At 43.3% G+C, this 12,671-nt stretch overlaps 2 protein-coding genes across 3 annotated transcripts in view; both read left to right on the top strand.

Moving 5' to 3' along the window:
* Positions 1-10,076, top strand: part of arhgef39 (Rho guanine nucleotide exchange factor (GEF) 39) — a 51,262-nt gene extending 41,186 nt beyond the window's left edge. The window contains exons 8-11 of the mRNA XM_070854061.1: positions 128-216; positions 3,933-4,065; positions 4,782-4,879; positions 8,828-10,076. Coding sequence (XP_070710162.1) covers positions 128-216; positions 3,933-4,065; positions 4,782-4,879; positions 8,828-8,867 — 360 coding nt within the window. The 3' untranslated portion in view covers positions 8,868-10,076. The remainder of the gene's footprint in view (positions 1-127; positions 217-3,932; positions 4,066-4,781; positions 4,880-8,827) is intronic.
* The window catches only part of LOC139221955 (NXPE family member 3-like), a 265,241-nt gene that overhangs the window by 46,829 nt on the left and 205,741 nt on the right, over positions 1-12,671 (top strand). The window lies entirely within an intron of this gene.

Raw genomic sequence — 12,671 nt, 5'->3', positions numbered from 1 at the left:
AAGTCTCAGTGAACTGAACGAGGAGGCCTGTGTTTTACCTGCACATCCGAACGGCACGGCACAACACCGCACCCTTCGTAACAGCTCACACACAGCACCCGTCCTAACTACTCTCCTCTTCTTCCAGTTAACCTTCCCCAAAGCCAAACTGCTGCTGATGTCCAGCAACCAGGAGGATCTCAATGACTGGTACCAGAGCCTGAGCTCGGCTGTCAGGTACGTAGCTGCTGCTGCTGCTGCTGCAAACACAGACATTAGACTAGTTCACATAATGGCACAGTTTATCCCCTAGCCCCTTACCCGAGCCTTAGCCATCACAGCTATACGTCTAACAGCAATCCTCACCCTACATTGAACCTGAACCTTTAAACACAACTTGGAGGTCTGTCCAAAAAAGTGTCCTCACCTTCCAATAATGTCCTCACTCCCAAGATCTAACGCTCAAATTGGTCCACACAACTATGTCCGTGAGTCTTTAAGTCATAATTAATTGATGGTATTTAGATTTAAAACCATAATTAATACACTGTGCAACAAACAGCATCTGCTTTATTTGAAAACACTGTTTTGACTGCTGTCAGGTGTCATAAAACACATGGCGGCGTGTGTTCGCGGTAATGGAGAATCATGTCGTCTTTGGCACAGAAGGAGAATATACTGTATGTCAGGCTTCAGATACAAACACGACACTCGTTAATGGATCCATCCATTGTTGGTTCGAGTCCTTATAAGAGGTTTCTCAGCTAGAAAGTAAAAGTCTGAGTTTGAGCTGCACTGGATTAGTGCTGACTGATGAGTCCTTCAGAGGTGAACTGGTTTATTATTTAGGGTTTTGAAATAATGTATGAATCATGTGACTATGTATGTGTTTACATTGTTTGTATTTTTGTTTTGAATTTAAAAAAGTCTATTCCCGGTTTCACTTTTGCTCCGACTGGTTATGGTTGCATGAAATTTAACACTCTAGCTTTAGCTGTCCTCTGGCCGTCCAGTCGATGAAAAACTGAGGCAAAACCTGCCAGCGAAGTGTCAATGTGAGGAGCTTTAGCTACAAAATGATAATTACAAGGATGAGGTGCTGCAAACGACAGAAATGCTGAGATCTCAAATCTTTAGTGGGTCTAAAATGAGGTTTTTTGCACGTCATGTTACATTTATAGGTCGTGGAAATTCTACTTCTTAGTAATGGAAAGTTTTTTGGAAAAGGTATTTTAGAGTTGACTGGGAATGGGAGCCGTGTAATTTGTAAAAAAGTGATAAGTTGTGGGATCAGTATGCAGTGTGTGGACTGGGGTGAGGCTGTCCTAACTCTCAGTGGGTATAGAATGACTCTCAGTAAAACTTTGACACAGGCTGGTACTGTATCTCAGGCCTGTCTGTCTCTCAGACAGCCTCTCAGCATTGATCAGCCAGACCTCAGTAACTCCACTCTCAGCCCGCCTGGCCCCAGCTCCCCAGAGGAGGGTCCGGGTCAGCCCCGCTATGTGGAGGGGGCCAGCTATGCTGAGGGCCCCCGACCCTGGCGTGCCCGTTCGGGCTAATTAGTTTATCACTTTGTCAGGGAGGAGAGAGGGGAGGTTGTCAAAGAGCTCAGACCACCCAGCAGATGGGGGCCGAGGCTGCAGGCTGACGACTCTAAACTCCAGGGAGCGTAATTAGCTGTGGTGGAGGACTGAGGAGAGGACGGGCTGAGAGGACCAGGGGTCAGCAGTGCTCACACCACTGGGGAGGAGTGCAGGGCTGAGGGGTGGGTGTGTGTGTGTGTGTGTGTGTACACATAGCTGAATTATTGATTTAACAAAGACTACACACTGCCTGGAGTGACATGTCTGAATCTATTGGATGTTGCTCTCAACGATTATCAAAAATATATCATTTTCTGTGGTAAGGTCAAATCAGATTGCTTGTTTCAATGCTGTCATTATTTTTAATGGCTGAATGCCCACTTTACACACACACACACACACACACACACACACACACACACACACACACGTCACTACCACCTACATTGGTCTGTGACTACAGAGGTAACTTTTACTCTTTAACTCTTGATTGTAGTTTTTTTCTGCAGAATGTGCAGAATGAAAAAATTACACACACACACACACACACACACACACACACACATCAGTGTTTCCCCTAGGATGCAGTTGTAGCAGGGAAGGTGAATCATGCACAACGTACAAATGCAAACATTTTTTATATGTGCTTGCAAAGCACACACTGCTGGGAGGTTTCTGTGTTTCTGCCAGTATCAGAAGTATGACTGAGGCCTGACTTCACACAGTACAGTTGTCCTCAGTAATGAGCACAGCGATGTGTGCATGGAATCGACTCAAAAATAAAACCACAGGTCACAGGTTTGTCATAATGAAGGAACACGTCACCCTGTGGCTGACTGATTTGTTCACAAGATTTTGGAGAACAGCGGTGCTCTCCGTAACACCGGAGTAAGACTTACCTGGCTTCGGCTCCACGAGCAGCTGCAGCAGCATTCATTAGCTGACCGACTGTAGCCTGCACTGTACATTTACCGCCAGACTGACAACTTCCTGCTAACCTTTTCCTCCGCTCCACTCACCTTCACGTCACTTTTTCTGCCGCTCACTAGCTCCACCAAACACTTGCTTTGCTACATGGATGTTCTCTGAAGAAGGAGGAGAGGGAGGATTTTTGCATAACAGCCGAGTGGTGCTACTGAATGAACTCAGGGAACACTGCCTCGGAAAACTCTAGCCAAGGGACTTCATTAGTATGTAGATCAATGCTTGGTGACACTAAGTGAACGGTGAGGTAGGCTGAGGCCTGACCACCAGGGACATTGTGAAGGCTAAAGACAGAACCCTGACCCTGTCCACCTTCTCAGGCTGATCTCAGAAGGCACATGCATATGTATTTATATATTTATTTATATGTATAAAAACTAAAGTCATGTTCTTATTTTAAGTTATTGCTTGTAGAAAACTGATGTGTCCTCAGGTCCTGTGACAGTTGCTGTGTGTGTCTTCACCGTGACATCACATCATATGTAAACAGAATGTATGTTTTAGCGTCAAAATGCCATTTTCTCAAGACCTAGTAAAAGCTGTTCCCGTGTGACCCACGTGACCTTTCTGCACGATGACATCGCTCCATATAACCCCCCCCACGGCCAGCTGCCTCGTCTCTTTGTGACTGAGCCGAGCCAGTGCATTATCCATCTTCCACATGAGCTATTTAGCAATAAGGCATTGTGTTATCGCGCCTCCCCGCCGTCTCACTACTTTCTTTTTCTTTTCTGTGTTCCTCCCTCCCTCTCCCATAACTTCTTTTTTTTTTTTTTTTATCATTCGTTAGCCCTCTGCCAGGACGCACACACATAAACGGATGGCGCTTTTCTTGAGAACAACCAGCCTACTAGAACTGAATTGATGTATCGTGGTGCTTCACGGTGCTTCTGCTCTCAGCAAACTGACAGTGAGAACCGACGGTGACGGTGACTGTGTGTGGGGTTGAGGGAGCGATGTGACCGATGTCACTGCTTTGTGCTAACAGTTGAGTCTGCGATTCTGTTTAAAAAAAACCCAGAAGGAAGATGGGTGGCGTCCCTGCTTTGTCCAAGACAATCCTCTGTTACAGGTGCCAATAAAATTAGCCTGAAACATGCCCTTTGACGTAGATATTCTATAATGTATTCAGTATGTAGAGGAGTGATGCTTCAGGGCCATGATCCTCATTTTAACCAAGGGGGAGATGCATTTTTGACTAGAAGGCTAAAACATTAGAACTACCTTTCAAAAGACGGTGGTCCAATATGACAGCACTAGCTGTAGAAACATTCTGAGCTTTTGCAAGTGAGGGTTTTATTGCAGGCCTCGTTTTGCAGGATGCCATTAAACTGTACAAATGAGCGCGATGAACTGTTATCCCGACGTGCGTTGTCTTCCCAGGAAGCTGCAGTCTAAGACGGTGGTCCATCAAAGGGACGAGCTGTGCCGGAGACCCCTCCGCTCAGCCGCGCACAGCCACAACACGCCGAGCAGCAGCAGCAGCAGCAGCGACCCCGGCAGGAAGAGAAACATGGTGAGTTACACACACACACACACACACACACACACACACACACACACACACACAGATACAGATACCTCCAAACTGTCATACATGCACAGACTTCAGTTTTATGGTTTTGCAGTAGGAAAAGCAAATCCAGTAAGCACATATTGAAATGATTGAACCCTGACTGATACAATGATGTCTGCACAATGATGTGTGTGAAAGCAGTGGAATCTGCACTCATTTGCTTTCCTAGTGCCTTGATGTTCCTTAGTATTGTATAAAATTGTATATATAAGTTGAAAATAAAGTACTAAATTTAAAATGCAAAATAACAATATTATTTGATCAAACTGAATATTTCACAAATTCATAAAATGTAATCAATAAGCCAATTTGCTGCTGGCAATATTATTTGTCCAGTATGTGTGAGGCTGATTCACCTCGTGTTCCTATAAGAGACGAGCAATCTGCACTATCAATATCTCTATATTAGCAGTGGATCAAATGAGAATCACCCACTCTGCACTTCCCCTCAGCTCTACCGAGCCCTTCGGCCTCTTTAGTCCGTTATTTTGATTTTCCAGCATTTAGCAGCTCAGGAGATTTATCTCAGGAGAACAAACCAGAGCTAAAAATGATCACTCAGACTTACTCATAAGTGTTTTTTCTTGCAGATAAATATTTAAAGTTTCCATCTGCTTTGCCACCAGAATGAAAATTGTCTCTGCTCCTCTCCTCAGGTGAGCAGTGAGATCAGTGAGAATGTCCAGAGCCCTGAGGCTGAGTGGGGGGGCAGCGCCCCCAAGAGGATGAAGCGGCCTGACGCTCCAGAGCAGAGGTGGGATCCTTTTTAGCTGGTTTGTTGGGCTTGTGTTTCCAGGTCTACCAGCAAGTTTCAAGCCCCCTTCTCCTCAAAAATATGCTCTGCTTGTCGCAACTTAAGTTGGACGTTGGAGCTTCACGGTGCGCGATGAGGTGCATGAAGCTGTTTTCACATCCATCTGATGAGGGAGAAAAGTTTAACACCTGGGGCCAGTTTTTCAAAATGATCTCGCAGGTTTATATTGGTCGGACTGGACTAGATTCTGATCCGATCTGGATATTTCAAAACAGATCCAGAGATTTCTGCTACTGAAGATGTGGATCTGCATTTAAGTATTTTACAATTTAATGCAGAGATCCGGATCAATTATCAAAAATGCCAAAATACAAGATCATTTGCATCCCACCTCAGCGGTGGCATTAGCAGGCACAATGTGTGTGTGTGGGGGGGGGGGGTTGTTTGATTAATACTTGAATTGATTAAAACATTCAGATGAATTATGTAAAACATGCACACAAATGAAAACACGGGCGCACGATTTAATCAAAATCTGCGAACAAATTGGATCACTTGGTCACGCAACACCATTTTGTGCTCTCGATGCAGTAAAACATGGCCACTATATAGACATCTCTTTGTCTACGGTCACCCAATCGCCCATGGCGTTCCTTTGGCGGCCGCCTTGAATTGACGTCTTCACAGCGAGATTCAAATGGATACAACCACTCTTTATTCGTGAAAAACAAGCAACAAGAACAAATAATTCTAATAATTTCATTTTTGCTATTTTTTTTTCCTGCAAAAGCCAAATGAGGGTCGTTTATTCTCTTGTATCAGCTCCGGGTTATTAAATGAGCGGTCGCTCTAACTGACATAGATCATTCTAGCTAAGTGAAATCAAACGAAATCAACTCTTTTTCACTGATCATCATCAATCTTTTATTTCTCTCATCATTCAGCAAATGCCAGCTCGATAAATCACGGATTTTTCTGCATGCACGGTGCACCCAACGCTACCTGAAGGTGGAGTGGTTGTTGCACTGCTGCAGGCCGCAGAATTTGACGGGTCACAGAGCACAGTGTAACACCGGCAGCGTGCTCGCAGGGTAAACAGATGCATTTGACTGAAGAGTGAGAATTCTGTCTCCTCCCATAAGAACAAGGTGGTGAAACGATTGGCCTTGGTGGAGGTTTGCGCTCCAAGTCTCACCATTGTACATGTTCACAATATAATCTTCACTGTAGGCCGCACAGTATGCTGTGTGCTCGTCCATTCTCTCAATGTATAGAGCCCTACTGTATAGGCACTTAAAGCACTCACGCTCAATGATCCAGCACATACAGGACTGGAGTGTATTTTTAATGTTTGTATTGTGTTCTCAAGGAGTCTTTGTCTCCTCGTTCCTTTTCTCTCGCCTGGGAACAGCTGTGAGGAAGCCTCGAAAGGTCAAATTACACTAAGTTTAGTCGCCCCGAATAGCAGAATACGTTTATTCAGCACACATTCTTGCCCTTGTTCCATGTTTCAGTTTTTATCCTGTCTAGTTAAAGGTGCTTTTTGAAAGTGGAGTGGAAAAGCAGAATTGTTGGAGAGTTGTTCAGGTGCTACCAATTAAATGCGTTGTAGTCAGTTTGTCATTGTGACCACTTTGGCCTTTGTGAAGATAACAAATGAATGCGGTACAGAGAGAGGAAGCGTTCGCTGCTTCCAGTTTGTCAAATGTGAATATTTTTCTTCGAGCTCTGTGGCAGTAACTTAAATATTCTTGTGTTTTGGACTGTTCGCCGTACAAAAAAGCCCTCTGAATTCATCACCTTTGGCTCTGGGAAACTCTATTCTATTTTTTCGACCAAACAAGTAATACAAAAAGTAACTGCCGGACGTCATGCATGACAAAAACAAAACAGCACCAAGGAGATGTGTGTTATGAGCAATATGCCAATATGGCCGAAATACTGACTAGTGAACGAGTGAATCGGTCGAACATGTGAGAGGCTCAAGAAGACTAAACCCCCCCATCCCAATCAAGCTGCTGCACCGGCCTGTTGCAAGAAGGCAGCTGAGTCGATCCTCTGCAGACCTGGAGCCTGCCTGACCAATCTGGACCGACCTCTCGTCGATCTGTCGGCTGCTGGTGTCGTCAGTGGTGATGATAAAGGGTCTCAACCACTCCAAGCACTTTAACACTACTGTAGGGATGCTTTTCTGTGGTTGTAGTAATGAAGAGAGTAGTCCAAGATTCATTCAAGAAGTTTATGTAGGTTTACGAGCTCGGAGTCTAACATCACAGGCATAGATGAGACTAAAGAATACAGAGCAAAGCTTTCACATACAGTATATATAGGATTCCACAAGCAAGATCTGGTTTCAGGTATGTGAGGGGGTACCCCAAAGATGGACTTAACCTTTACATGAGCTGACCATCGTCCAGACAAGGTGGAGTCAGGAAGATAGAATGCTGACTTGAGGGGAACGTGTATGCTATCTAGGACACATGTCCCTGCAGCATCTTACATGAAAAAGACATTCTAACAACTACCTTCGCATTCACTCATTCACACGTCATTCATTCACTGATGGCATTTGGCCAATCTGCCGTCAGAAAGAAACACACCATTCACACAGCTGCGGGAGCTGTTTGGGGTTCAGTGTTTTGACAAAGGACATTTGGACGTGCAGACTGATCACCACCCATTCAATAACCTGCAATTCATATAAGAGAATAAACTACTTTCATTTGTTGACTGCAAAAAAACTACTGCAAAAGTAAAATAGCAAGAGTTACATTGTTATAAGCCTAAATACGTGTCTTTTGTTTTTCACCAATAAAGACCGGTTGTACTTTGCATCTGACCATTCCATTGGATTGTCAAAATTACTGTCAGATTGGTGCCACAGTTATTTAAAAAGGTGAGTTTGTTTGTCGTCGTATGTGGTCTGATTCAGGAGTTTGGTAAATCAGCATTTTAACTGAACGCTTTTAAATACAGGGAATAGCTAGGGAAAGAGAGAAATCGCCAATGAAGTAAGGATTGAGATAAAAAAAAAAAAGGTAAAAGAATGTGTAAGGAGAAGGTGGAGCGGAAGTACAGCAGCAGTGATCAGCGTCCTCAATCACTCAGAGAAACAGTGACAGGATATCTTTTACCATGACACCTGTCCCAAAGACCACCGATGATTTTAGACCAGTCGCACAAATCGAAATATCAAAAAACAAAAACAAGCCTCTCGTTGATATGAATGGAAAACTTGACCCACTGCGATTTGGATACCAAGCAGGCAGTAGTGTGGAGGATGCAAAGCTTGTGATACTCAGCAACACATAGAAACACTCCACTTCTTGCTGGGCGTTTGTTTGGGTAATACTTTCCATGATCGCATTAGATTGGAGGTGAACACCGAGGCGAGTGTGAAGCAGGTTAACGGAGCTCACCTTCTCTGCAAACTAAATTCCTTTCCTGTCAGCCCCGTCCGTCATCGTCAGTCCTTTTATCAATCTTTTATAGAGTCTCCCGAGCTTTTTTCTTTTATCTGCTGCTTTCACAGCCTCGCAGTAACAGACGGACGAGTCATTAGAGCGAAACAAAAAGATCTGAATGCTTTTTTGCAAACAACGGGTCCTCCTGAAAGCAGCGAGTATTTGAGCTTCTTCTGGACATGTGATTTTTCTCTGGTTTTGTTTTGCCTGCTTGTAAAGCTAACCGCTGTCCTGAATCATTTATTCCTCCTGTAATTCCACTATTAAATGCTCCATAGGTTTTTTTTTTTGGTTTTTTTTACCAGTTGTCATTCTTGTTAGCACTGTTGTTTTTATTGTATCACATTGTGTAAGTTTTCTAACAAAAAACAGGTTGCTAAAAAATGGCATGTGGCTTCATGGGACTCTGGCTGTTGACTGTCCTGCAGTACTCTGATTTGTTTCTGCTTCAGTGTGATTAGAAACCTTTCACCTGTGTGTCCAGCAGTGCAGATGCGTCGTCCTCCAGCTGCGTGATCCTCTGAGGGGCTTCTTCAGACTTCTGAGATGATGGTGGACCCTGCGCGGTCTGTCTGAGAGTTTCACTTCAGACGGACTTTTGTCTTTACTGTGCTTTTTAACGTGTCGACATGAAGTCACGAGAGGATTATTGGATTATCACTAACAGCAGCTTCAGCTTCTGCTCATCCTGTGCAATGTAACTATAACTATCATGATCTGCTGCTTTAAAGGCCAAAGACCTGAAGAATGTTTACCTGGGAGCGGGGTGTTGCAGCTGCTGGTCACCAACACTGCAGTGCAGAAGTGTGTCCATGAGCTCACTTCTGGATGTCCTCTTCCCGGTTTGTGCCTGAATGCACCACTCCACCAGTCTTTTCACTCAGTCAGCATTTTATGCTGCATTTGCAGGCAGAGAGCAAGAGGTTTAAAAATCTATCTGGATAGGCGCTAAAATTAACAAGATAGACATGGGAAAGTCAAACAGCATAATACTGGCGGACCACAGGGTTTGGACTAGGTCCCACTTTTAAAGTGGGAAGTTAGTGTTGAAGGGGCCACAGTATGACATGCCTCATCCAGAAACCTCAGTTTTCTTCACTTTTTTTAAAGGGTAATTCTGGTATTACTAACCTGGGCTGTATTTTTACATATTTTGGTGTCTAAACGACTACTGCGTACAAAATGTTTTGGAACTTGTCCAGTAGTTCGCCAACATCAACTGTCGGCAGCCGCAAAATCTTTGAGGACAAAAACAAGGTCTTGTTTAGCTTGATCAGTTAGTCTGTTTGTGCTATCGTCTGACATGGGGTTAGTTTGGAACTAACCTTTTAAAACACACAAAGTCCTGTGTTCTGTGGGGTAAAATTATGGTTTTTGTTAATGGAGTCTGGTGGCTCTTAGGAAAGCGATAATTTGCGGTTAATAAGAAGGATCTCGCGGGTCTGTCTCTGCAAGGACCCTTTCCATAATACTGTCACACACATGGAATAACAATCTGAGCCAGTCAGGCACATCCAATTCTGAAACCTTTTCTAACTCTAGCACTTTCACACTGAAAATCTGTAAAAATAGGTCCCGGGTTTAAAAAAAACCAAAGTTAATATTTCACAAGCATTCAAGAAGTCATGTTACATTGATCATTGTCATATGGAATTTACTGTCATTTACTGTAATGATAAATATTGCTGTAGTAGTGATATGATGAATATATATGAAACTCCAAAAAGGCCACTTTTAAACAAATCACTTACCATCATGAAAACAATATGCAATATTCAACATCATGAAACAGTAAAATGTGAACTGTATTAATCAGAAATGTCTTAAATTAACCATTACTAAACCTCATCTGATTATTGTGAAATGTTTTTTTTTTCCATCTCTTGTATTTTCATTTGTTGGAGGTTAGTTGTAGAAACATGTTTTATTTTCAAAAGTATCTTCCATCACTTTAGGTAACTGCACTCATTAATTGTCACACTATTGATGAAAACCACCTGTGAGTCACGGCACTGTGAGATAAGTGCTCCTTCAGCGTACACTTCCTTATTCCAATGCTGCCAAACTCCATCTGGGTTCAGCCAGCTGTTCTCTGTTGCTGCTGTAGTTTCTCATAGCATTTAGGTGTGAGACACTGTGATGAATTATTCTTCTAATTAGCCGAATGAGTCAGTTTAATCAGCTGCGCTGCATTGTGGGAACGGCTGTCTGTGTTCATGTGGATTCCTCTCGAGTATCTGCATCCAGGCAAGGAAACCTGGTTAACAGATCTGAACTTCTATACGCTTGACTGCCTTATTTTATTATCCTCTATCCTTCATTATATCCTTGAATTATCTCCCTTATTACCAAATCAACTGCATAATACTTCATATATTTTATTAACTCTATTTTTGCATTTATAAGCTTGGTGTGTATTTTACAGATTATTTTTAATATCCAATTTTTATCTTTTTTTGCTTTGTAAAGCTGATTACAAATGAAATGGAGATGGACGTGATGGAAATTCACCAATAAAACTCTAAATTGTGTTTTTGAGTGTTTTGTTACCAAACAGCCACAAGATGGAGACAGAGAGCAGCAACATTTTTCATTTTAAAAAGTGGCGTAGAACTGGTTTTGTGTAACTCTTTTTTATTGGTTTTTTTAATGTAATTTTTTGTGCAAATGTCCTTTTTCAAGCAGTTAAAGCCTGTGAGCTTTATTTGACTGGTGGGCAGGACCGACAGCTCTTGAATTAGGAGGAACACTGCACAGTTTAGTCTTCAAAATCATTTTATTTCAATTCTGTCTTGAAACGATGAATACAGACAGAGCTTTTTACTTGCTATAATCATTCTTCATTTCCTTCCCAGCGTGCTTCCAGTAGGAGTGAAACAGGAAGTGCTTTGTGAGGCATAATATTCCAGTTCATCTGAAGTTACTACGAAGCTTCAGCACTCCGGCTTAAAACTGGTGATGTTCTTTAAAAATTGAGCACCAAATTTGTTTCCAGTGTTCTGAAAAGTGAACAAGTGAACCCAGAACATGACAAACGAACCAAAATGAGTCTTAGAGTGACGTAAGAGGAGAGTGCAGTCTGACAGAATGACAGACAGCCGTGTTCCAAAGCACACATGTTTAAGGGCTCACAAGTCTGAAGGCCTTTTACGTTAAATTGTACCGTTAACAGAATTCTGACTCTTCTTTTCACTTCTGTAGGAGCAGGCTGATGACGAGCTCTACATTCTTTCATCCAGAGATCAGGCACTGCTCGTTTTCACGCCTGCCGTACCGCTCTGTAAACACAAGATGGAGACAAAGACAACTTTACCATCCCTGGTGACATCACGTGCACCTGTGGGCGCTGAGAGGCATGAGGATTAAAACAAAACCTCCTCAAGAGAACCAGCAAACCCACTGTTCTAGCAGAAAAACATCGCTGCAGTATGGACAAAGTAGTTACTTCATTTAGCCAATCTTTAGAAGTATTTGGATGGATGTGGGATGGAGGATCAGAGGTGGAGGAGGGGGGGGGCACTGGCACAGCAGGATGGGACAGGATGAGTAGTCTATTCCTGATTCGTGCTGCTGTTTGTGCCATTCTGATTGTTTCGAGTGTTTTCATTTAGTTTGATTTGACTTTGACTCAGAGTTAGTGTGTGCAGACGAGCACTGAGTGTTTTTATGGAGCGGAGGTTTAGTTAAGTCTCTGGTGTGGGACTGCTTTTCTGGTTTAGTCCAGCTCCTGTAGTTCCAATGAAAGAAAATGATATTGATATTTGAGACCAGTGCAAACAGTGCGTTACTGCCGCACCCACCGCCGCCTGCTTCCAGCCCCGAGGACCAGGACCGGGAGACACTGGATTTTAGTGTTCTTCCATAAAGAAATAGGTTTCCCATTTAGTTTGGAGCAGCAGAACTTGGACCTCAGCCGACACACTCCCACACATCCACACTTCTCCTCTCGCCTCTGTTTTCTCCACATCCATTTGTCCTATGTCCTCAGATAAGAAGCTGTACTGTATCTGTGGCCTGTTGTTGCTCCTCTCTGTGTGGATACAGTCGGATCTTTGGGTTGTCTCTGCATCATGTTTAGCCTAGTCGTTCTGCTTTTAAAGGAGCGCTCATTTATTCTGTCTGACTGGCCGAATGAGATAGACGCACAATCTAAAATTCTTCTCCTGTAGCACGACTAAGTAGAATCTTTGAGGCTGCTGTGGCTGATGAAAGCGTCAGATGTGTGCTTCGCTGACCTCCTCTGGAAACCTGCCCTCTTACGCATGCATTACCGAGAATACCGGCACTCATTTAGTTAGAGCCTCAGCCCCGTGTTGTACATAGTAGTA

Source organism: Pempheris klunzingeri, chromosome 22, assembly GCF_042242105.1.
Source record: "Pempheris klunzingeri isolate RE-2024b chromosome 22, fPemKlu1.hap1, whole genome shotgun sequence".
Taxonomy (NCBI): domain Eukaryota; kingdom Metazoa; phylum Chordata; class Actinopteri; order Acropomatiformes; family Pempheridae; genus Pempheris; species Pempheris klunzingeri.
This window is presented reverse-complemented; position numbering and strand designations above follow the sequence as displayed.